The sequence below is a fragment of the Schistocerca nitens genome, chromosome 4 (genome assembly GCF_023898315.1).
Source record: "Schistocerca nitens isolate TAMUIC-IGC-003100 chromosome 4, iqSchNite1.1, whole genome shotgun sequence".
In the NCBI taxonomy this organism is placed as follows: domain Eukaryota; kingdom Metazoa; phylum Arthropoda; class Insecta; order Orthoptera; family Acrididae; genus Schistocerca; species Schistocerca nitens.
This window is the reverse complement of record NC_064617.1, coordinates 234,134,325-234,159,023: the sequence shown is the minus strand read 5'-3', so window position 1 is coordinate 234,159,023 and position 24,699 is coordinate 234,134,325. Positions and strand designations below refer to the sequence as shown.

Genomic DNA, 24,699 nt, shown 5'->3' with positions numbered 1-24,699 from the left:
TTAGACTGAAGAGAAGTGTTTTTTTGTGCATCCAGGACATGAGCCTTTTGGTTTTGGCATTAACTTTGCAATTCAATTCTCAGAGCTGAGACAGACTGGAAGAGCAACTATTTGCCCCCTGCAAGTAAAACAGGAAAAGTATTTAGGAGGTTTAATGGAAGGTCATTGATAGAAAGTAGGAAGTAGAGAGGATACAGTACTGAGCCTTGTGGGACTCCACAGCTTATTATGGCTTTGTCAGATTAAATTTTTTCAGATTTCTACCATTTGGTATTGGTTGGTCAGCTATGACTGATACCTCCTATTTACTTTATATCTGATGTCATATGATTCTAGATTCTAAAGCAACAATAAGTGAGTAACAAGATCAAAAGCCTTACTTAGGCCACTGGAAGTTCCAGAAGAAACTTCTGTTCGATTGAAGTATTTAAAAATTTGGTCAGTGAAACTGAAAATTGTCTCATTAACAGTCCTGTTTTCGTGAAATCCAAACTGGTGTTTGACTAATTATACCTTCCCTACTCTGAGAAATTCTGTTATTTGATTGTAGATGACTTTCTCTGTTGTCTTAGATATGGCTGGGAGTATGAAAATACAATGATAGTTCCCTTTTCAATCACAAACTGCACTGTGGTGTAATCATGTTCATATAAATTTACAATAAGTCTGTCCTGAGCCTCAGTACATGCTTGATACTTCACACCAGTGGCCTTTCAATTCTATCAAGTGTGACAGGATTTTCCTTCATATTGTGAAATGTATAACTAATTCAGACAATCAGTTTGCTCTGGTGACAACTGAAGCAATTGAGAAGAAAAAAATTCTGTGAGTTTTAAATCAGGTGAACTTCCAGGCCACAACATGCCTTACTTGATCTATCCAATGTTATCTTAATTCAACTGTTTACTGTGCTCACATATTAACCCCGAAATTTGCTGGGGCTCCATCTTACTGCAACTAACGATTGCTGTGCACAGCCAGCTTTACTGTTTGCAGCAGTCATAAATGTGAAACGAAGTTTGAAATGTAGGGTAACCAGAACCACTTGAGCATGCTGACAAAGTCCTAAAAGAATACCAACCATTTTGTTACAGAAGTTCATGGGCAATCATTGCAGTTGAGATCTACATGTGGATTCTCATGGTCCCAGATGTGACAATCCATACTGTTAAATCAACTGGGAATGCAAATGAATAGCAAGTGTGAAAGACAGCATCATTAAAATTCTGATGAAACCTGTACAGAAATTCAAGTGGTCGTAGTATTTGTGCCTTCTAAGGGTGATACAAGTGTAGGTTGTAAATCTGCAATACACACAAATTGTGACATCTATTTTCCTCAGCACATGCCACAGGAAACATACTCGTTGAATGTTTTTTGCTAAACCTTTCTATAATGGCTGTTGAATATCTCTTCCATTGTCCATTACCACAGTGTAACACATAAAAATATCAGTTACCTTAAACAATTAGTAATGCATGCTGTGTCCAGAACCTCACATGTAAGGCACAATGAAGGCTTATAAGCAAAGTAACGATTAAATATTAGTTGGCTGTTGTGTGCTACATACCATAACCATTACATCTCACTCATGTGTGTAACTAATCAGTGATGACTTGAAAAGGGCATGTCACTAACCAAAAAATTAGCCTCTGTGTATAAATTATCATACTTCAAAGTTTACCAGTTAGGTCCTAAAATGTGCTTTTATGCTATGGTAGTTCCATTAGGTGTAGCCTTAGACTTTTTGCAGTATAACTATGATGTAGAGGGGCAGTAAAGATCAGGCATCTAAAAAGTAACTCACTGTCTATGAGGCTGTGTGTGTGGGGTGGAGGGGGGGATTTTTCACATTTTTGTTGGCCAATCTGTTTATTGTGAGCAGCAGGTTTTACCATCCATTAATTTTAATGCAAGATCTGTGAAATACGATAGATAGGTAAATAGTAACTGCAGGTGTGTGTGTGTGTGTGTGTGTGTGTGTGAGAGAGAGAGAGAGAGAGAGAGAGAGAGACATTGACAGTTAGTGCTCAGTTTACAGACTGAAGAACACTTTTTTTAAATGGGCAGCATGCAGTCATATACAAATTTCAACTACAAGCATGCAACAATTGCACATATATCACATATATTCCACATCATAATAATTACAGTTTAAACCTAACATATTATGAACACTGATATTTGAGATCTTCACTATGAGCATTCATATAACTTCATGCATTGTCTCAAAGTTACAATACTGGGTCTGCATTTTCTTGTAATAACAGCATAAAAAGAATGAGGGAAATACAGTTTATAAGAAAACATTGGAAACATAAAGACAAACATAGGGCAGCAAAGCTGACATACTGCCTACAAGAAACAAAAACCCATATTTTTAGCAAGCAAAAGGCCTTTGATATTACACCAACAAAAAAACTGAAAATTAACGGAGCTCTAAAGATATTCGCTGATATACACTAATGAGCCAAAACAGTATCATCTCTATAGTGACCAGATTATGATGAGATCGAAACAATTCAAAAACCTGTACAATAGGCCTACCGGTTGAGGGCATTGCAGTGCATCGCCTGAGAGTAAACAAGCAGACAACAACTAGAGAATGACAAGCAATGGAGACAGAACGACAATAAAAAAGTCCAGCGCATAAACCAAGATGAAAACCAGAGACTTAGTGAATTCAGAACCGAGACAACAATGTGTAGTGATATCAGTATAACAGCACAGGAAAACCACAACTGATTGCAGAGCTGCTGCACCAGTGGCATTAAAGATCAGTTGTGAGCACTGATAGGCAGGCATAGTGAGCCTGCATCAGTGATGGCAGCGCTCACAGACTGCAGCAGTGCTGTCTAGCAGCCATCATTGAGGTCCATACCTTTCAGTGGGCTTTCAAACTCACCGGGCCAGGATAACAGAATCTCCTGCTTAAGAACTTGTTGGTCCAACTTTGAAACACAATATAGCAGCAATTCAGCATGACAAATTCCACAAATTCTTGACATATCTGAGGTATGTGGCGCCAGACGTCTATATGCAGGTCACACATGCCCGCAAATTACAGGCTGGTGGTTAGTAAGTGTGGAGCTGGCACCCAATAGCATCCCAGAGATGTTCCATCAGGTTAAGATCAGGTGAATATGGTGGATTCTGGCCTTGTGGCAAGGACATAGGGGATGACACTGAGCATGATGGGCTGCAATAATATCCACAGATCCACAGCTGCCATGCTGCCTTGGCTTGCTACTACAGGTCCTGCAGAAACCCAGATAATAACATAAAATTGCCCCCCTCCAACCTGTGTCTGGGTGCTTGGAGTGTTTCGTGCAGCTGCTTGCTTAGTTGATGATGTATCCAGATGTGAACACTGACCTAATATAACAAGAAAAATGATTCATCCAACCAGGCAACTCATTTCTACTGATAGTGCAGTCTCGATGATCCTGTGCCCACTGCAGTTGTAACTGACGATGTCACTGGGTCACCGTGGAAAAGTGGAAGGCTTGTCCACTGGAGAATACCATGTTCAACTACGTGTTCTGAATGGTGTGCTCCAAAACACTTGCACCTGCATCATCACTGTACCTGTAATTGCCCAGAGACTATGATGGAATGTGAATGCCCAACATCTTATCACCCACTAGTGGTTTCACCAACCTTAAACCACTTTCATTAGATCTTCATGAGAGTCACACATGAACAGCAGACCAGTTTTACTGTTCTGAGAGATTCTCTTCCCCAGATGCCAAGCTATAAACAATCTGACCTTTGTCAAATTCATTTATGTCAGTGGATTTTCCCATTTGCAGTCTCATCATTGCTAGAATGATTCCCCGTTTGTTTCTGCTCCATTTAATTGCTTTTCTTACTATGTCACATATCTGTAACTCCACCACATTGCATTCAATCTCACAGCAACACTGATCATAATTGTTTTGGCTCATCAATGTATAACAAGAATGAAAACATGTGGCACAACCTAAATGGAAATGGAAGAGTTGAATGCATTTTTTTCAACAAATACAGTTACAAACATTCTGGTACATCGTCTGCTGATATGAGTTTTAGTATGGAACATGAATTTAATGAACATTATATTTATCTTAATGATCCAATACATAGTCTCCATTACAAATGTAGCTAGCATATAAAGTACTGGAATATTTAGATATTTCGTCTTTGAAACTTCATTAGAACATGCACAACTGTACCGACAAGAACTTACACTGTAGATTTTAGATATCATGATACACGGAATGAATATTTGTTTGTTCATCTTCTATGCGCTCCTGTGCCATTGATCCAGTTGAGATGCAACTTATGTGAGTTATGCACATGCCCATGAAGGTTTCTGTTTGGGTAAGAATCACCTACCATCCATAGTGGTGTGGATGGAAAGGGGTGACATAGAAGCTTAAACAAGTATTGTGGGCATATATGTCCCAACTGTCCCTGCAGGGTGAGGGGGTGGAGATGAGAAATGTGACATTTGAAAATATTCAATAAAGGCAGTATCAAATTTGTAATATTTGGGGTTGCCGGATTTATTGATTTCATCACTATGACATTTCACCCCTAGAGTTGTTGGTGCCTTTACACATCAACATACCTCTGCGACACCTGAAGGAATTTGTACCAGAACTGGCACAAGTATCACTTACTATCTGGCAAAATTTTGCTGTGGCAGTAAGGCAACCCTAGCACCCCTATGGATGAGGGTTTCAGGTAAGAATGAGTGACATAAAAGTTTAACTCAGGACTGCATGGAGCAGTTTCAGACAAATTTGGCATATACCTGACTCCTTATTTCTATAAAAGTAGTGTGAGTGTAGGATACCCCTACTACTGAGACAGGCAGGTGTGACAATGAGAAGGGCTGATATGTAGAAATGCCTGAAAATGACAAGTTGGTATTTCTTTCCAGTAATTACTTGACTTGTAATGCTTTAAAAGCACAATCTGTCTCTTATTTGTGTTGTTCAATGCATAAATCATATTGTGAGAACTAGCACTCCAGCATGCTAATGATTTTGCCGGTGTGTATCGGGACCAAAGATCATGCTACACAACTCAATATCACAGATACATTTAATGTCCTCTCTCAAGCCACAAGGTGTAAAACACTGGAGGCTCAGACAGTTGCCAGTGACAGTCCTTTTTCTCAAACCAACAATCAGTTACTGGCAGAAATACAAGCTGCTTCACAATTTAAGTCAGGGTGTAGTTTGCTATAGTTATGAACGAAATATGTACACAAATGCATTTGAAATATATTAAATGTATGTGAATTTTATACATGTGTGTCATATATGTGATGAATGCATATGCGGGTGTAGCTGTGGACAAATGGGGACAAAAACTTAATGCCCAAAAAACCACTGTTTTTCATTTATTTTGTACATGTAAATGTGTCTGCTCTGTGTATATGGACTTACCTAGAAAAAAAATGAGGCACTGCAATGCACGCCGGGCTTAGCTACTTATTTATAGAAAGAAAACTTTTGAAATGCTCAACAAGAAATATTCAAAGATTTTTTAAAATTGTGGACAATTGTGGTGACTTTGGTCAAATGGACCTGGTAACTTACAAAAATTGTTTTGAAACTTCCTGGCAGATTAAAACTGTGTGCCGGACCGAGACTCGAACTCGGGACCTTTGCCTTTCGCGGGCAAGTGCTCTACCAACTGAGCTACCGAAGCACGACTCACGCCCGGTACTCACAGCTTTACTTCTGCCAGTACCTCGTCTCCTACCTTCCAAACTTTACAGAAGCTCTCCTGCGAACCTTGCAGAACTAGCACTCTGCCAGGAAGTTTCATATCAGCGCACACTCCGCTGCAGAGTGATAATCTCATTCTGGAAACATCCCCCAGGCTGTGGCTGAGCCATGTCTCCGCAATATCCTTTCTTTCAGGAGTGCTAGTTCTGCAAGGTTCGCAGGAGAGCTTCTGTAAAGTTTGGAAGGTAGGAGACGAGGTACTGGCAGAAGTAAAGCTGTGAGTACCGGGCGTGAGTCGTGCTTCGGTAGCTCAGTTGGTAGAGCACTTGCCCGCGAAAGGCAAAGGTCCCGAGTTCGAGTCTCGGTCGGGCACACAGTTTTAATCTGCCAGGAAGTTTCATATCAGCGCACACTCCGCTGCAGAGTGATAATCTCATTCTGGAAACATCCCCCAGGCTGTGGCTAAGCCATGTCTCCGCAATATCCTTTCTTTCAGGAGTGCTAGTTCTGCAAGGTTCGCAGGAGAGCTTCTGTAAAGTTTGGAAGGTAGGAGACGAGGTACTGGCAGAAGTAAAGCTGTGAGTACCGGGCGTGAGTCGTGCTTCGGTAGCTCAGTTGGTAGAGCACTTGCCCGCGAAAGGCAAAGGTCCCGAGTTCGAGTCTCGGTCGGGCACACAGTTTTAATCTGCCAGGAAGTTTCATATCAGCGCACACTCCGCTGCAGAGTGATAATCTCATTCTGAAAAATTGTTTTGTCATAAAGGCTTTTTTCTTTTGGGAGCTGTTTATAGATGAAGTAAAATCTCAGTACCCACATGCGGCAAAGCCGACAAATCCCAAGTGATATGGTGTAAATATCAAGACAAATACACAGAAAACTAAAAAAGATTATACAAGTGTCAAACCAATAACCACTCTAAACAATTATCAGCTTCTCCTTTTTACCAGTTTCAATGTTGAAGAAGATTAAATAAAATAACAATCTCATAACTGTGGTGAAGAGAGAGATATGCAGCTGAAAAAGAAGTAAAATGTTGAGAGGGGAGGAATAGAACATAAAATGACAGGAGAAGAAATAGTCAGGGCTGGGCTGGGGACTAGAAGTGGTTTAGGTCAGTGGGGTTACAATGAGAGAGGATGTCCAGGAGCAATAGTTTCCAATTCCATAGTTGTTGGTGCCTGAGGTAGGGAAAGGGGGAGGGGTGAGGGGGGACAGCAGAGGATCCAGCGCTGTGGTGTGTGGTGTACAGCATGTTTTCAGCAACCCTGTGGTTGAATTTTTGGCTAGCTCCAGTTAAGCGGACATCACTTATGATGGTAAAGAACAGATCAATTGTCTTACCCACATAAACAGATGCACAGAAATTAGTATATTATATTGCTGTTCTTGTATGCAACCCAACCTTTGGTTAGAAAGGAAATCCCTATTACTGGACTGCAGAAATAGGCAGTATGTGGGTAAACAGCAAAGATCTTGCACATTTGTTATGGTTACATGAGAATGACTTGTCAGGTGCTGGGATGGGAATAGGGGTAGGATAGAAATGGACTACAATACTCTGCAGTCTGTATGGTTTGTGCTGTATTTTGGATAGGATGGCTCTTATCATAGAGGAACTTTAAGTCCCGATGAAGGACATGATTGCCTTATTAAAGACCTGAGTATTTTTGTGTGATAAGTGGAGTACTTGTTGGTGACTGTTTTACTTTGTCATTGGGAGAAATTTGGTGGAAAATCTTTTGCTGAATCAGCTGTGCAGGATATTGTGTATCTGTAAAAGGCTCTGGTACATATTTGCACTCCAGCATGCTAATGATTTTGCCGGTGTGTATTGGGACCAAAGATCATGCTACACAACTCAATATCACAGTTCCCCATACTGGGCCTCCAGCTGCCACACTGCCCGCTTATCGTCTAGACGATGGTTACGTAACCGTCTGGCCCGGCGTTGGCGGCGCGCCAGCGGGGACGCGCATATCTAGAACAACTAGTATGCGTGTCTGGGATAATGCTCCCGCTGGCCACTGCGAAAACGCTAAGTCCACGCACAGTATATAAGCGAGCGCACTCTCGCGCTACGCTCATTCTGTGTCTAGTTGCTGCACAGGCAACTGCATTGAACGCCTCTAACATGCCTTACAGGAGATATCGACGTCGTCGTCGCACAACAGTGTACAAAAACATAGAGAACATCGAACTTACTACAACATCTGGGGACAAGAAGAATCGCATACCAGTGAAGGTGTTGCAGCCCAGGCTCTCGTCGATGGACCTTGTGTATTTCTTGGATGTTCTCTTAATTTTAGCTTGGATATTAATGACACATTCTCACATGGAAATGGATGGTTCACTGTTGCCATTGTGAGAGGTGGTAGCGGAGTGTCTAGTGTACCTGGACTTGAAAGTTTTAATGACAGAGATGTAATTGCCTATCGTACCTATCGTATGTTTGAACTAGCTAATAAAGACTTTGGTAAATCTGCTTATGACTCTACCTCTCCACTTGTATACACGTTACAAAAGAAAACTCAATCCCAATGAATCTGTATTTATTTGGATGAAAGGTAAAGGTGTATGTGAATATGTAAAATTTGTATCTGATTGTACTGTATATTTTCATAAATAAAGATCTATAGCGTCAGCCACTAACCGGGCAATGGATAATTCTGGCTTCTCAGAACAGATGTGGTGCCATGGATGCCAAGACTATAGGGAGTTATTTTCTTATGTTGACCAATGCCCACAAAGTCTTCCATGTCAAAATGCTGATGTACTACAACATTTTTATTAAATTACCATATACAACTAATCCAGGTTGGTAAAGGAACCTTTAAAAACTTGTGTGTCTTAATACATTATGTCAACTGTCAGAATACTTATTGTGTGTCAAAAATGGACAATTGCCAAAGTTTTAACTTGCTTAATGTAGTGTATATTATGTCTTATTATTTGCTTTCTTCACATGAAAAATAAATACTACAGTATCTAAAAATTTACACTCTAAATTGTTGTAAGCACAGTGAACATTCTCCTAATGAAGCTTCAAATTGAAATATGTAGGGTTCTGAATCTTTTTTACAGTCGCTGTAAGTCTGATCGAACATGGAAATCTCATTCAAAATTAAAATTATAGAACCAGAATCTATACATTTATAAATAAGCATGACTGAGAAGCACATCAGGAAGAAAGAGACTAGAGACAAAAGACATTTCCACATCTATCCTTGATTTGAAACAACATAAGCAAGTCTTCTCATAATGTACATAGTTCTCTTTTTTTGCTATTTTTTTAACTGGCCTAATAGAAATTCTACAAAAATATTTCAATAACTTTTTGTTTGGGCACAAAATTATCTTCCATAGCAAACATCATATTACACCAATCTGCATTTACTTCTTCCTTCATTTATTTACCAGTGTAATTTCATTAATCCTTACTACATATTTTCCTCTAATTTTACATTTTAATCATGTTCCCTCTCTTGCCTTTAACTATTATAGTGGAGATTTCTTTTTCTTCTCACTGATTTATTAACCCCCAGCTTTTCTTCTTAGATATTTTCATCTTGACCCATTTCAGTATATGTTATAGGTTTCCTCTTTGCTGTACCTGCTTGCTTGGTGCAGACAGATTTCATATAGACAGAGAAGCGGAGTTGGCTTCTGCATAACTGGAGTGCAACATTGAGACACTGAGAACGTAGCTCTGGACCCACAGAGGAACCATAGAGATGCAACATGTTAGAAGAATTAGAGTTGTTTTGCAAGAAACTAGGCCACAAAAACTCGTATCTAACTGTACCAGGCCATATATTTCAAATCTTGGAAGCAGGAAGGTCACCCAAATGCTCCACATGGAAAAGTTAGCATAGGAGGTGGTCTTGCTCATCTCCATTTTTATCATCCTACAAGTTTGCACAATGGACCTCAAAACTGAAAGTCAGAACAACAAAAAATGAGTTTTGCTTTCAATTTTATGTTGATGTTGAGAGAGAATATTTTGTATGGTGAAAAGGCCAGATATGTGTTAAATGATGCCGTAGGATGAGATGCCGCTGTTGGTGAGGCGGCAGCTTTCTGGAGGAATGGAAATAAGTTATTATAGTAAACAGTTTAAAGAAGATGGCAAGTTGTGGACCATAGTTTAGAAGTGGTCCTTTCCTAAAGGTAAGACACATTTGAAGGAGGAGTGAAACAGTCAGTTCTTTGTGTCTTAAAGACAGGCAAAAGGATGCAGATATGTTAGTGTGTCAGAGGCAGGAATTTAACTGGCATAAACTGCATAGTAAAACAGAAATCATAAAACATACTCACCCAACAAAAGATAGTGTCATTTATAGCTCTAATTTATTCCTAAGCAAACTATGATTGGATTTTTGTATCTGAATGTATGTCACTTCTCTAACCCGAGTACGATTAGAATGATTTGATTTTCAGGTTAGATTATACCCTGGTCCACATCCATTTAGGACTTTTATAGTTATCCATATAGTGGGACCGCAGGATGATGGATAAAAAAGGCCAGTCACTAAAGTATTTCCTGTTGTCTGTTGCTTGTAATTTCTCCTTTCATCTGTGGGATACACTACATGGAATACAAATTATTTTAACATTTCTTGCTTAGTTAATTCTGCTTACTCAATGTACAGAGCGAATAACACTGGGATAAATTATAACACTGTCTCACTCCCTTCTCAACCACTGCCTTTCTTTTGCATCTTTTGACTCTACAACTGCAGACTGGTTTCTATAAAGGTGGTAAATAATCTTTCACTCCCTGTGCTTTATCCCTATTATCTTCAGAATTTCAGCCAAGTAATTTACCTTGGTGGAAAGACGTGAATGGTGTCCACTCAGCTTTGTGAGGAAAAAGAGCTATTTGAAGGAACTGATACTGCTGGGCTGCAGAATGGATGGTTGACTTCATGTTCCTCCAATAATGTTGTCCAATGACACCTTGTGTAGAGGATAAAGCAGTAGTTTGGTCAACAGGCCAATATTATAAGGAGGCTGATGATTCAAGCTTTAAATTTAGTCAATAATTTTAAATGAATGATAACATTTTAGCACATATGCTGTCAATGGATGAAATAAAATTTCTTTTTATTTTATTTTTATTACTGTACAGTTTCGAGTGTGCAGCCTTTTTCAGTGCATGCATGAGCACAATCCAGCCATATCTACAGCAGAGCATTAGTTCTCATCAGTTTATAAGGATGTACATTGAACATTTGATTGATATACTTTCAGTTTTGTACATGGTGGACGGACAATACATCCTGCGAAACAATACAAATTGCCTTCTCTGAATACTGCTTAGAACAGATAGTTTGGTAATTGACTCATGATAGAAATATATTAGATCTAATGGCAACAAAGAGACATGGCCTCTTAAAGAATGCCCACATCAAAACTGACATCAGTGACAATGAGACTACATAGCAACAGTGGTTCATCATCATCATTATCATTTAAGACTGATTATGCCTTTCAGCGTTCAGTCTGGAGCATAGCCCCCTTATAAAATTCCTCCATGATCCCCTATTCAGTGCTAACATTGGTGCCTCTTCTGATGTTAAAACTATTACTTCAAAATCATTCTTAACCGAATCCAGGTACCTTCTCCTTGGTCTGCCCCGACTCCTACCCTCTACTGCTGAACCCATGAGTCTCTTGGGTTCTCCCATGCGTGTAACATGACCCCACCATCTAAGCCTGTTCGTCCTGACTGCTACGTCTATAGAGTTCATTCCCAGTTTTTCTTTGATTTCCTCATTGTGGACACCCTCCTGCCATTGTTCCCATCTACTAGTACCTGCAATCATCCTAGCTACTTTCATATCCGTAACCTCAACCTTGTTGATAAGGTAACGTGAATCCATCCAGCTTTCGCTCCCATACAACAAAGTTGGTTGAAAGATTGAATGGTGCACAGATAACTTAGCCTTGGTACTGACTTCCTTCTTGCAGAAGAGAGTAGATTGTAGCTGAGCGCTCACTGCATTAGCTTTGCTACACCTCGCTTCCAGTTCTTTCACTATGTTGCCATCCTGTGAGAATATGCATCCTAAGTACTTGAAACTGTCCACCTGTTCTAACTTTGTTCCTCCTATTTGGCACTCAATCCATTTATATTTCTTTCCCACTGACATTACTTTTGTTTTGGAGATGCTAATCTTCATACCTTAGTCCTTACATTTCTGATCTTGCTCTGAAATATTACTTTGCAAACTTTCAATCGAATCTGCCATCACAACTAAGTCATCCGCATATGCAAGACTGCTTATTTTGTGTTCACATATCTTGATCTCACCCAGCCAGTCTATTGTTTTCAACATATGATCCATAAATAATATGAACAACAGTGGAGACAGGTTGCAGCCTTGTCTTACCCCTGAAACTACTCTGAACCATGAACTCAATTTACCGTCAACTCTAACTGCTGCCTGACTATCCATGTAAAGACCTTTAATTGCTTGCAAAAGTTTGCCTCCTATTCCATAATCTCGTAGAACAGACAATAACTTCCTCCTAGGAACCCGGTCATATGCCTTTTCTGGATCTATAAAGCATAGATACAATTCCCTGTTCCACTCATAACACTTCTCCATTATTTGCCGTAAGCTAAAGATCTGGTCCTGACAACCTCTAAGAGGCCTAAACCCACACTGATTTTCATCCAATTGGTCCTCAACTAATACTTGCACTTTCCTTTCAACAATACCTGAGAACCACAACAGTGGTTACCAAAGTAAAAAAGATAACTAAATCAAGTAGAAAGATTTATTTGTAGTAAACTGCATAAAGTTGCAGTAGTGCCATATCCCTAGAGGCAACTTGAAACTTTTAGTTCTTGGCAGTATCATGTTGAGAAACTATGGTTCAAGTTCAGAAAATTAGTTGAAGAAGCGCTGAACAGATATGTACCCAGTAGAACTGCTCACAAAAGAGGGAACCCTCCACAGCATACAGTTTAGTAAAGAAGCTTCTAAAGAAGCAGTGATTACTACACAATACACGTAAAATAAGCATAGGGCTATTAGATAGAGAGACAATAAATGAAATGTGTTTGGCTGTCAGAGGTGTAACGCATGAAGCCTTGAACAATTACCACACCTGAATCTTATTGAAGTATCTCTCACAAAACCTGAAGACATATATAAGGGCTGTCATTGGCTACAAATTTACTGTCTACACACTTATAGATGAGATAGGAACCAAAATTGAGGACAGTAAAGCAAAAGCAGAAGTTCTGAACTCTGTTTCAATTGTTCCTTTACTAAGCATGTTCCAAAAGTACTGCCAAAGTTTACTTCCTGCACAACTGCAAAGATGAGTGTGAGAATCTCTTTCAGAAACATCTGAAATGGTTAAAATACAGGATGTACATGAAGTCTGGGAACACTTTCAGTTGCTTATTGCACAGTCTTGTGACAAAAGCTGTCTATGAAACCATTCAAACTGGAGCTAGTGCAGAAACTCAATGACGGCGACAAAGACAAGCATTTTGAGTTTTGTTCGCAGATGCAACAATTGAATGAGAATGGGTATGGCATTTTTGATCGCTTAATTTTTAGCGAACAAACCACTTTTCACACTAATAGGAAAGTGAACAGGCATAATTGTTGAATCTGGAGTACAAAGCATCCACACGAATGCATTTAATTTGAGTGAGATTCCCCAAAGGTAAATGTTTTTTGTGCCTTGTCATGTCAAAAACTATACTCTCCTTTCATCCTTCAGCAGGATGGGGTTCCACCCCACTTTCATCATGAAGTTAGTGGGTACCTGAAAATAAAAAAAAAAAAAAACACTCCCCGAGTTTCTCTTCAAAATGCAGTATGTATGACATATGTACAATGTTTAGTTCTTGTGCAATAAATAGTTGAAAGTGTTCCCGGACTTCATGTACACCTTGTATTACAAGGCCCCAGGGCTCAATGGAGTCCCTGTCAGAGTATATATAAAATTTGCAGCTGAGTTTTGAACAACAAACTGTGCCCAGTGGTTGGAAGAAAGAACAAGTCCCACCCATCTAAATGAAAGTTAACAGATCTGATCCACAAATGTACCATAAAATACCATTGGCATCAATCTGTTATAACATCTTAGAATATCTATGAGGTCAAATGTAATGAGGTCTCTTTGATATAATGATCTCTTCTATGCCGATCACAGATTCCAAAAAACATTGATGATGCAAACCTGACTAATGTTTTTCTCTCATCATCTTGAAAACCACAGATCAAAACTTTTGCAGATGACAAAATTATCTAAAATGAACCAAAGCTTCACAGGTATCCAGTCAGATCTGGATCTGACTTTAAAGTGATGCAAAGAGAGGAAACTTGCTTTGAGCACCACTGGAGTCACTTAACTCATACAAATACTTGGGTATAATAATTTGTGAGGCTGTGAAATGGAATGATCCCATAGGATCTATCTTATGTAAAGTAGGTTGCATTAATAGCTAATTGGTAGCATACTGTGAAAATGCAATCAGTCTACAAGGGAGACTGTTTACTGAACACTTGTGTGAACTATCCTAGAATATTTCTCAAGCAAGTGGAACCCCCTAATAAATAAGGCTAACATGAAGTATTGACTGTATACAAAAAAGGGCAGCAGGAATGATCACATGTTTGTTTGACCACCAAGAGAGTGCCACAAAAATACTGAAAAATCTGAACTGAAAGACTCTTGCAGAAAGATGCCAGCTATTTCATGGAAGTCTATTTCCAAAGTTTCAATAATCAGTATTAAGTGAGGAATCTATGAGCATACTAGAATTCAATAATTTCTTCATGTACAGGTCCACAGCCTCAGTATATTGGCTAAATGATGTAACCATTTTAATCACCATAAGCTGTCAGTTTTATTCCTTTAATGCACCGCACATATAAATTACATTACTGGCCAGTTTTGGCCTTAGGCCATTTTCAAATGTCTGCAATATGATATCAAAAGTATACTAAATAGGAAAAACATCACACTTCTGTACTGCAGTTGTTTAAATTACTTACATGATATTGGTGATGTGTAGGTCACATTTAAAAACTTTGTTTCATGTTATGCGGGGAGAGACATGTTCCAACTCACACACATGTTCAATGTTACATATATGGTCTTGCACATACCAATCACCTTACAAGAACAACTTTCACAACAAGTCATGCAGGCAAAAACCTTACTAACAGGTAGCTTACTAGCCCTTGAACATTCATCCAGCAGCATACCATGTATTTTTCTGCACTCACACATGCATGTAACTGTGTAAATTGTGGGAAACATGTATCACCCCAAGAGCATGCTGAGACCTGTTTGCAGAGACAGAATTAACGCCAGAGGGAGCTGCCATCATGTAATCACAATCTTGTGCACATGATGTTAATTCTTATTACACTTCTTACATGATGGACTTTGACTATACTTATAACAAGTATAGGCATACTCAAATTTTTGTTATTGTTGCAATGAGGCTATCTTTTTAAAAATTGGCCTCAATTTTATATTCCATTTTGAAAATAGCCTCCATGCTTGCAGTCATTACACAAATCATAAAGTGGCACACTGTAGTAAAACAGTTCTTAATTTTGATCACAGTCCCATGTCACATTGGTCTGTGGAATTGCAACATCATTCACAGTATTGTTAAAATTGTTTACAATACTGTAAAGTATTAAAATGATTTACATTTATTACTGGTATATAAAAATAAGCACCTTTCTGGCAATATTTTTACTGCAGCTATCTCATGTGTTCATTTTCCTAAAGTAATGTATTAAAGTTAATAATTTTCATCATATGTAAAATTACAAATCCACTTCTGTGTGGAACTCTGCAACCATCAAGCGGATTTCATTTATTGGAGGGCGGCTATTTCTGTGTTTTGAGATGTATATGTATAATGTCACTCAATGTGTTGTTGGTATGGTAACCTATATGAATGTTATTCTTATGTAAGATGTTTGCTCTTTATCTGAGATGGTTCCAATGTACGACATGACAGCATGTTTTTGATTTTCTGCATTAACTTCTCTAGCTAGTGTGATTTTGTCCTAAGAAATGACAGCCTACTGTGGTTAAAATTATTACATCATTTAAGAAATACTAGAATCCCCTTATCTATCACTCCTGCAAAACTAGTGATTAGGCTAATTATAGCATCAACAGCTGCATTTAAGCAAGCATTCTTCCCATGCTCCATATGTTGATGGAATGGGAAGAAATCCTAATACATGATATAATGAGAAGTACTCCCTGCTATGCACTTGACAGTGACCTGCTCAGTATGGACGTAGACGAAGAGGTAGAAACAAGCATAAATGTTCGTCATATTACCAGAAGGGGTGAAAATCAGTCTATCTAATGCAGTAATTATCCAACATACTCTTATTACATGTGTGAATTGGTGAGTTCTTGGGCTCTGAGCCAAGTACGGATGTTCTGATGGTTTGTACTTATGCAGAAACTTGAAAAGGGGTTTACAAATAAAACTGTAACACAATGGAAACAAAACAAAGGAGGTTTTATTTCATCCAGCAACATCCAGATAGGTTACACATCAAGTGTAATTATTTTGGTATGCGTTCTGGATAGCAGAAGTGCTGATATGAGCCTGACTGAAAACTTGAACAAAACCTGGATAGAATCTGGGAGGTATACTTCATTCACTACACGACAAATCAAGATCAGTTTTGGTGAAATTGCTCCTCAAGGCTCTCCTCCATTATGTTGTGGAAACATGATGCATGAATTAATTACTAATTTCAATTGATGGTTCTAGTATCCCTGCTAAATAAAAGGAGACACTCAGCTCAACAGCTGGAAATCTGCTGATCGCACTGTAAGGAAGAATTTTGTGTGTTTGTCATTGGCCCAACAACTGTCGTGCTATTTGAAACTGCCTTTGGTCACTGACTAGGCGTAAAGTGCTGTTCACCACTGATCATGCCCATTTGTCATGTTCTTTGTTGCCAACTTGATGAAATAGGGTTTGTAAATGTATCTATTCTAGTTAGTCTTGGTGTTGTGTGGATTTCTTAGTGATGGTATCGGCTTTTGGATTTGATTATGATAGGATCATATGGTAATGGTGTTACTGATAACTGTGAGTTGATAGATTGTCAAGGTAATACATACGTAGCATCTTTGCACCTTTGGAGTGTGTCTTGGCATTAATAAAGTGGTGTCTGGACTAAAACCGATGTAGTAATGATGACTCCTATGAAAATGCCTATTGCAAAGCCCAGTCAGACAACATTACCCCAGAAATCTTGAAACTTCTGGAGCAGCAACAACAACACTCAACAGTGAGAAGAAATGCATCGGCAGAAATTAGCACTGTTGTAGCAAGAAAAAGAACAGCAAGAGGAATTCGTTCAGCAGCAGTTAGTACTGTTATAGCAACAGTATTAGCAGCAGGTTATAGGGGGAGCCTCTAAAAAAAAATCCAGTCTGCACCTTATATTCCCATCTTCCAGTGAGGAAATTGTGGATGCAATGTCTCTCAACATAAACTACAACTACATTTCCAGGTATATGCGTGAAACCTGTCCACTAGTAATAACTATTTGAGCTGCCCAACAAGCTAAATACTCTAGCAGACTCCAGTAGCTTGTCTGAGATTGGATGCTATTCCTCCTTTCCTTGATAGCCACATTCTGGTGAAGAATAATGCTTTTCTGAACATTACAAACTTTGTCCGAAAAGGTGAAAACTTATAGATAATAGCTGCTGTAGTAATTCTATATATTTTCAAAGATTCTGCAGTGGTGCATGTATGAACAACATAAATAATAGGCTGTAGTTCAGGAAAATGTTATGTTGAAGTTGTTACAACTATGAAAAGTAAGGTCATTTCACAAAATGCAGTTATGCTTTAAGAAGGAATTGAGTTGTTTTGCATTAAGTCAGAATGTATCCTAAGTTCCATACATCTCACAAAAGTGAGCTGCTGCTAATTTCCCTGGCATAACTACTAGAAACAAGCATGCATATAAGCAGTGGGGAAGAAATTTTATATATCAATCATGTGTGATCAGTGTTTAGCATCCAATAATGAAAAGGCTGCTTAAAACACCACAGAATAATTGGCAAATATATATCAATTCATGTTCAGCATCTCACAATAAAGAGGGTTCTTTAGCACTACACAGAAAATTGGCGAATATGATCACACTGTTAGAAATGAGAATATTATGTAGTGAAACTAGCTACTTGGTACAGCCAAAATAAAACAAGTAAATGTAGTAATGTAGTGTACACAATATGCTGCAGAGCAGAAGAATATAATGTGGAGGGTGTTGTAACTACACTACAACAATTATTTATAATATAGTTGTGGACAGTAATTTACTAGGGATGTAAGTCTGACACCCAGAAAGGCAGCATGGTGTTGTACTGGTAGAGCCATTGAAGTTCCAAAAAACTTTATTACACAAGCTTTACAGTTCTGAAAAGTCGCCTTTTGTATCTTAACATCTTCTTACGTATTTGTTATGTTTATCTGCTCCCATATATACGTTTTTCTTTCTCTTCTGTTTTCTCATTGTTGCTACTCTTTATTTGACCTATTAAAATACTTATTAAACATCTTCCCCATCTATCTCTGCAGTCCTTTACAATCATAATGTGCACTTGTCCAAGATTACAATAAAATCTTCTGTACTCTTGTCTTCCAGTATTTTAAGAGGCCACACAATGTGCTCTTGAGATGCACACAACAACTTTTTGATTATAAATGCTTCTATGCCCAAGAAATGTATTTTGTCTCCTATGTACAACAAAGAGAAAATTATAAGCAAAACAACTAGCTACTTTCAGAATATTATAAAAGAAACCATACATTTTCCCTTTCTTTTCAGATTATAGGGTTACGTTTTTTCCAAAATGTAACATTTTATGAACTTGAAAGCAAGAAAATAAAACCATTTAATAAAGACACCCTTAATATCAGTGAATTTGTATTTCTGAAATTGTAATCTTGTAGCTATACTGTCAAAAATTTCAATGTGGAGATGAAAATGTACTATACATACTGGAGGAGACCAAGACTTAATAACTTTGAACAGACAAGTGGGATCAGAAGAAAATGGGTGATTGTCAGCCTCGATACCCACCTTTCACTGTCTGGAGTATCTGCACAGAGTTGCTCCCCTCCTCTATCACGATCTGCTGTTTCATAAATGCCTTCCTCTTCTTCTACATGTTGGTGGTGATGGTGGTGATAGCTCTGTGGATGACGACCACTAGGGTGACGATAGCGTCCATACACAAACCTCGGCTCCTCCTCACGACTGCGACATCGTCTGGGATACAGAAGAAAAAAAAAAGAAAACCAAAATTACTTCATACAAACATAGGCATGTTAAAAAGTGGCATGTTAAAAAGTGTCTCTTCAAGGTAACTAATATTGTGTGACATTTTGTTATAAAACATTTAAAAATGACAAGTTTTTCAGATAGTTTGAAATAGTGCTCCTGTTTATAGCAATTAACAGGCCAATTGATGGGAACAAATGATGCATACTTAGTGAACTTTACACTGGTGTGTTGCTTGCTTCCAACAAAAGAGAAACCATAATCTGGATTATATTCTGATACCCCTGCTATAACTTTATCTAAACTTCAGAAATTGTGTGTCACAACTCCTATTATATTTTTCATTATTTACAGTCAATGATAGAAAACTGGAAACAAAATATTCACTTTATGACGTATGGTAAAGAAAATAACTAATAAGGCTGCTGCTGATGCATAAAAGATTTCAGAGTGTTCATCCTAACTGTTAGCTTTTTAGCCATGTTATGTTATGGTATGCTGTCAGTTACAGATTACAGACAATTTGTAGTGAAAACCATGTTATAATTGAGAAATAGAAATGTTTGGGCAGGGAGAATGGAAAAGGGAGATAATAACTGAAGTAATCCTGCTGCCTCTATGAAAGAAACATATAAACCATACTGAAACATTTGCATCTGGAAAAACCTCCAGATCTCCGAACTCTGCTATAAAGTAACATACAATTGCAAGTGTCATTTAATTGTTATAGGCATATATCTCTGACACCAAATTTACATCTTTTAAAAATACAAAGACGTCTAGTGATCTGCTAATGAGAAGTTAGCACAATATTTTGTACTGCTGGTGCTTCGGGTGTATATAGGTGGCAACTGGATGTTCAGCAAACTACAGAGAACGAGGGGGAGGGCGCTCATCTCGATGCAAATATTTTGGCATACATAATATTTTCTTTTATAAAGATAGCATGATTGTCTCATAAGATGATGTACACAGCAATTGCTCATTAGATGATGTATACAGCAATTTGTACTAATATATAGATGATGCCATTAAAAAAAATTTAAAATGGTAAAACGGCAGAAACGAGAGAGGAGCAAATGAACGGATAAAATGTGTCAGCAGTGGTTAATGGAGCACTGAGAATAACCATAATCACTATATACAAGAAGAAATATGGCCCTAAACGGTAATGAAGAAGAAAAGGAGAAATGTGATTACTTGCTCAAGTGTTATCATATAATGTACACAGATTTCCTCCTAGCATTCTGTTTGTGAATATTTCTAATCTTTTTAATGTACAATAGACTGTTCACAACACATTTAATTTTTTAGATGTGTTATGAGGCTATTATTATTATTATTATTATTATTATTATTATTATTATCCCTAACAGCTTAAATAATTGAATACAAGCTGTGCCATGTTAATCCCACACATACTTCTAATTATCTTTTATTCTGTGAATACATTTTGTTTAAATCAAAAGTAATTCTAAAAAATTATTCTGTAAGATGCAAGTAAATAAATACAGGGTGTTACAAAAAGGTACGGCCAAACTTTCAGGAAACATTCCTCACACACAAAGAAAGAAAATATGTTATGTGGACATGTGACCAGAAATGCTTATTTTCCATGTTAGAGCTCATTTTATTACTTCTCTTCAAATCACATTAATCATGGAATGGAAACACACAGCAACAGAACGTACCAGCGTGACTTCAAACACTTTGTTACAGGAAATGTTCAAAATGTCCTCCGTTAGCCAGGATACATGCATCCACCCTCCGTCGCATGGAATCCCTGATGCACTGATGCAGCCCTGGAGAATGGCGTATTGTATCACAGCCATCCACAATACGAGCACAAAGAGTCTCTACATTTAGTACCGGGGTTGCGTAGACTAGAGCTTTCAAATGTCCCCATAAATGAAAGTCAAGAGGGTTGAGGTCAGGAGAGCGTGGAGGCCATGGAATTGGTCCGCCTCTACCAATCCGTTGGTCACCGAATCTGTTGTTGAGAAGCGTACGAACACTTCGACTGAAATGTGCAGGAGCTCCATCGTGCATGAACCACATGTTGTGTCGTACTTGTAAAGGCACATGTTGTAGCAGCACAGGTAGAGTATCCCGTACGAAATCATGATAACGTGCTCCATTGAGCGTACGTGGAAGAACAAACTAAAATGAGCTCTAACATGGAAATTAAGCGTTTCCGGACACATGTCCACATAAAATCTTTTCTTTATTTGTGTGTGAGGAATGTTTCCTGAAAGTTTGGCCGTAACATTTTGTAACACCCTGTATATTCAAAACAAAAATTGATATCTCACAAATTAATGTTTTTCTCTGTTGCAGTTAAGATACAATATGAAAGACTGACCTATGGAAAATACCATTAACTTATTTTTACCAGGCAGAAGTGATACTAACGATCAACTGCCAAAGCATTCAAAAAAAGTGCCAGAGTTTTAAGCACTCCAAAGAAGCAGTGGAGTTCAAATAGTACTATTTACAGAAAGCTGGCTAAATCCTGAAATTGACAGCAGCGAGATTTTTTAGGTAAATCTAAATGTGAATTGAAATGGATAGGCTAATGGTAAATGGAGGTGGTGTATTTGTTGGAGAAGACAATAAACTCAAACAAAAGTAGATAGAAATTGAAGCTGGATGTTATATAGTTTGGGTAAGACTCAGTACCAAGGGTGGACATAAGCCTCTAATGAGATATTTTTATCGATCACCAGACTCCTCCCCAGGTGTAACCAAAACATTTCGAGAAAACCTCTGATCAATAGAACATATATTCCCCAAGGATACTGTTATCACTAGAAGAGATGTAAATCATCTAATGGTTGACAATTTATGTACATAGTTATAGTTTTGTAAGTGTGGGCATGACAAGACATCCTGTGAAACAATACTAAATACCTTCTCTAAAAACTGTTTAGAACAGATAGTTTGGAATCCCACTCTTGATAAAAATATTTTAGATCTAATGGTAACAAATTGACCTAACATCTTATGCTAGACGCAAACTGAGACATGCGTAATGCGGTGCAGCACAGCACGCATTTTTGTAACTTCACAGGTTCAAGTGGGACCGTGCAAATTGGAACGAGATGTGACTGGATGTGACATGCGTCTACGCCAGGTCACACAGCGTTGTGGTTGTGGCACAGTTTCTCGCACCGCATGCCACGCGAGTACTGTGAGAGGGGTGAGGTGGGAAGCAGGAAGCAGTTCTACCATATGCTCACCCCGGCATGGTGCATATGGTCAGTGGAAGTGTTGCCCATCTGAAAAATATGGCCTTAATGGATAGGGTTTCGTGTTTTGCTGTTTAAGCGCTCCATCTCATTTTGCTAGTACATAATATTTTCAGTTACACATACGTGTACAGTTCTTTTGTTTTGTTTATTCTTTTGTCAAGAACAATGCACAGTGCAATAACTGGTGAGCCATTAGCCTCTAGGATTATATCTTCTGCCTCCACAATGTTTTCAGGTCGTAAGAAGGGATATATGATTCATCATGAGGGTAGTGAATAAGGAAGTGTGGAATATTGTCAAATCATGTGATCTAGAAGTAAGGCAGGAAAGTAAAACAAGGTTATCTACTTGCTGCCTGTTATGCTCATGTATCTCTACGATCTGTTGCAAAAAGTTGAAAAGGCATAATTTCCACAGATATGACTCCTTTGTTCTTCTGGTAAAAAGTGTCCAAGATATGAAGTACATTAGTTTCACTATGTACATGTGGACATCACATTTCCACTGCAAGCTGAAAACAGTCAAAAAGCGGTCACAAATAACAATGTTTTAATTGGCTCGCCGTGATGAGAAAAAGCATTTCAATGGTTACATACACATTATCAGCATTAATAAACTAATTATACAACAGGCTGCACACATGAAAAAAATGGTCGGTATTATTACGAAAGTACGAGTATCCTGAAATAGTGTGGTGATTATAGATATATTTAATTTGTTGAATGTATTGCTGACAAAGGCAGATATACTTTCATGACAACATTTTTTGAACGATGTCAACTCCCATTCACATGGCACACATGGCTAGCTTCCGCATTCTTGTTGTATGCATTATTTTCAGCTGCTGACAATAAACTGCCCATTGTGTTATGCAACAGATCAATTGTTTATTTTTCTCAATATCAACTATTTTATTTGTGAATCATGCATTGTCAGTTTGGCAAGCCTTAGGTGAGTAATCAGCATCTACCTTGTGCCTATCATTCCACCTGAAGGGAACGCTCATCATTATTTTAATACTGCTCAGCTTGAGAGAAGGAATTAAATCCTTTCATAAATTTCCATTCCAGTCGTTCAGTTTTAAAAATACGATGAGTTACGGAGATTCAACCAAAATCCCAACAGAATTGGCAATTTATTTTTATGTGAATTGTTAACCTTCTCTCATTCGAACAAGCATCACTATTTATGAGTAGCAGCCACATTTCTCTTGTTGACAGGTTTAATAGTACTTCCTTTGCCAAAACACAGTATAATTTGCACTCATCTCACAGCAGCTATTGCGACAGAATTCTGAAACAGAGTGCCTCATTAAACAAGTAATTGGCAATCGGAGAGCTCAACAGCTTACGAAAAACCTCTGATAGTTTGCAGTAACATATGAGAAGAAATTCCATGTTTATTTTCATACTAGGAAACTCGTTTCACTAACTGTCAGCAACTATTAAAAAATTACAGTCACTGGAGTGGAATAAATAACAAAAGGAAGTATAACTACTGATATATTGCCATAGATATGAAAGTTCCGTGTGTTTATGAATTGGCAAAATACTCTCTGCTTTGTGTGCTATCAGTCACCAAAATCTCGTTTCGGTGTCTTGAGCAATTCAATTTAGGAGATATAAGGGATGCTGTGAATATTTCATTCTCATGGACATGAGATCAGGAGTGAGCGCACCACATAGGATCAATTTTCTCAAGATCGGAGGCAGATAGAGACCTCCTCCCTAGTCTAAAGAAAAATTCAACATGTTAGCTAAATTTCATATACAGCAACATATGGTGTAAATGCACCAAACGCAAAATCATAGCGAACCCTATTTTGCATTGCAAACTTTTCGAATTTTGCACAGCATCTTACTGAAATGTGTACACAACAATAAGTATGAGCATTAGCGAGATGATGGGCACTTTGCCATGAAGCTGACATATAATGCTACAAGCAAGTAAAAATGAAGTATTTTTACTGAATAGATCTGTAAAATTGTTTGCGAAGCGCATGTGCTTAGTTACTGTCAGTGCAGAGCGTCGCCAACCGGCATGTGCAACGTATGTGTACTCGTCTCTATCATTGGACCCGCGTGACACATGCGGAACGTGCGCGTCGTGCTGTAGTGTTGTGTCACGTCACACATGCTATACGCCTCTCAGTTTGCATTTAGCCTTAAAGGATCTCCACTTTGAAGCTGATATCAGTGGCCCTGAAGCAGTTGTAGCAATAACGATTACCAAAATACAAAAGGCAACTACAACAAGTATAAAGATTTAGATAATAGTAGACTAGATAAAGAGGCAGTAGTGTCATGTCTCAAGGAGGAACTTGCAACGTTTAGCTCTGGGCAGAGGTGTGAAGGAAAACTGTGTTTCAAATTTAGAAAAACAGTTGATCAAACAATGGACAT

At 38.3% G+C, this 24,699-nt stretch overlaps 1 protein-coding gene across 1 annotated transcript in view; it reads right to left on the bottom strand.

Annotated features, from left to right (window-relative positions):
* Positions 1–24,699, bottom strand: part of LOC126251437 (disintegrin and metalloproteinase domain-containing protein 22) — a 1,101,455-nt gene that overhangs the window by 3,725 nt on the left and 1,073,031 nt on the right. The window contains exon 25 of the mRNA XM_049951862.1: positions 18,846–19,034. Coding sequence (XP_049807819.1) covers positions 18,846–19,034 — 189 coding nt within the window. The remainder of the gene's footprint in view (positions 1–18,845; positions 19,035–24,699) is intronic.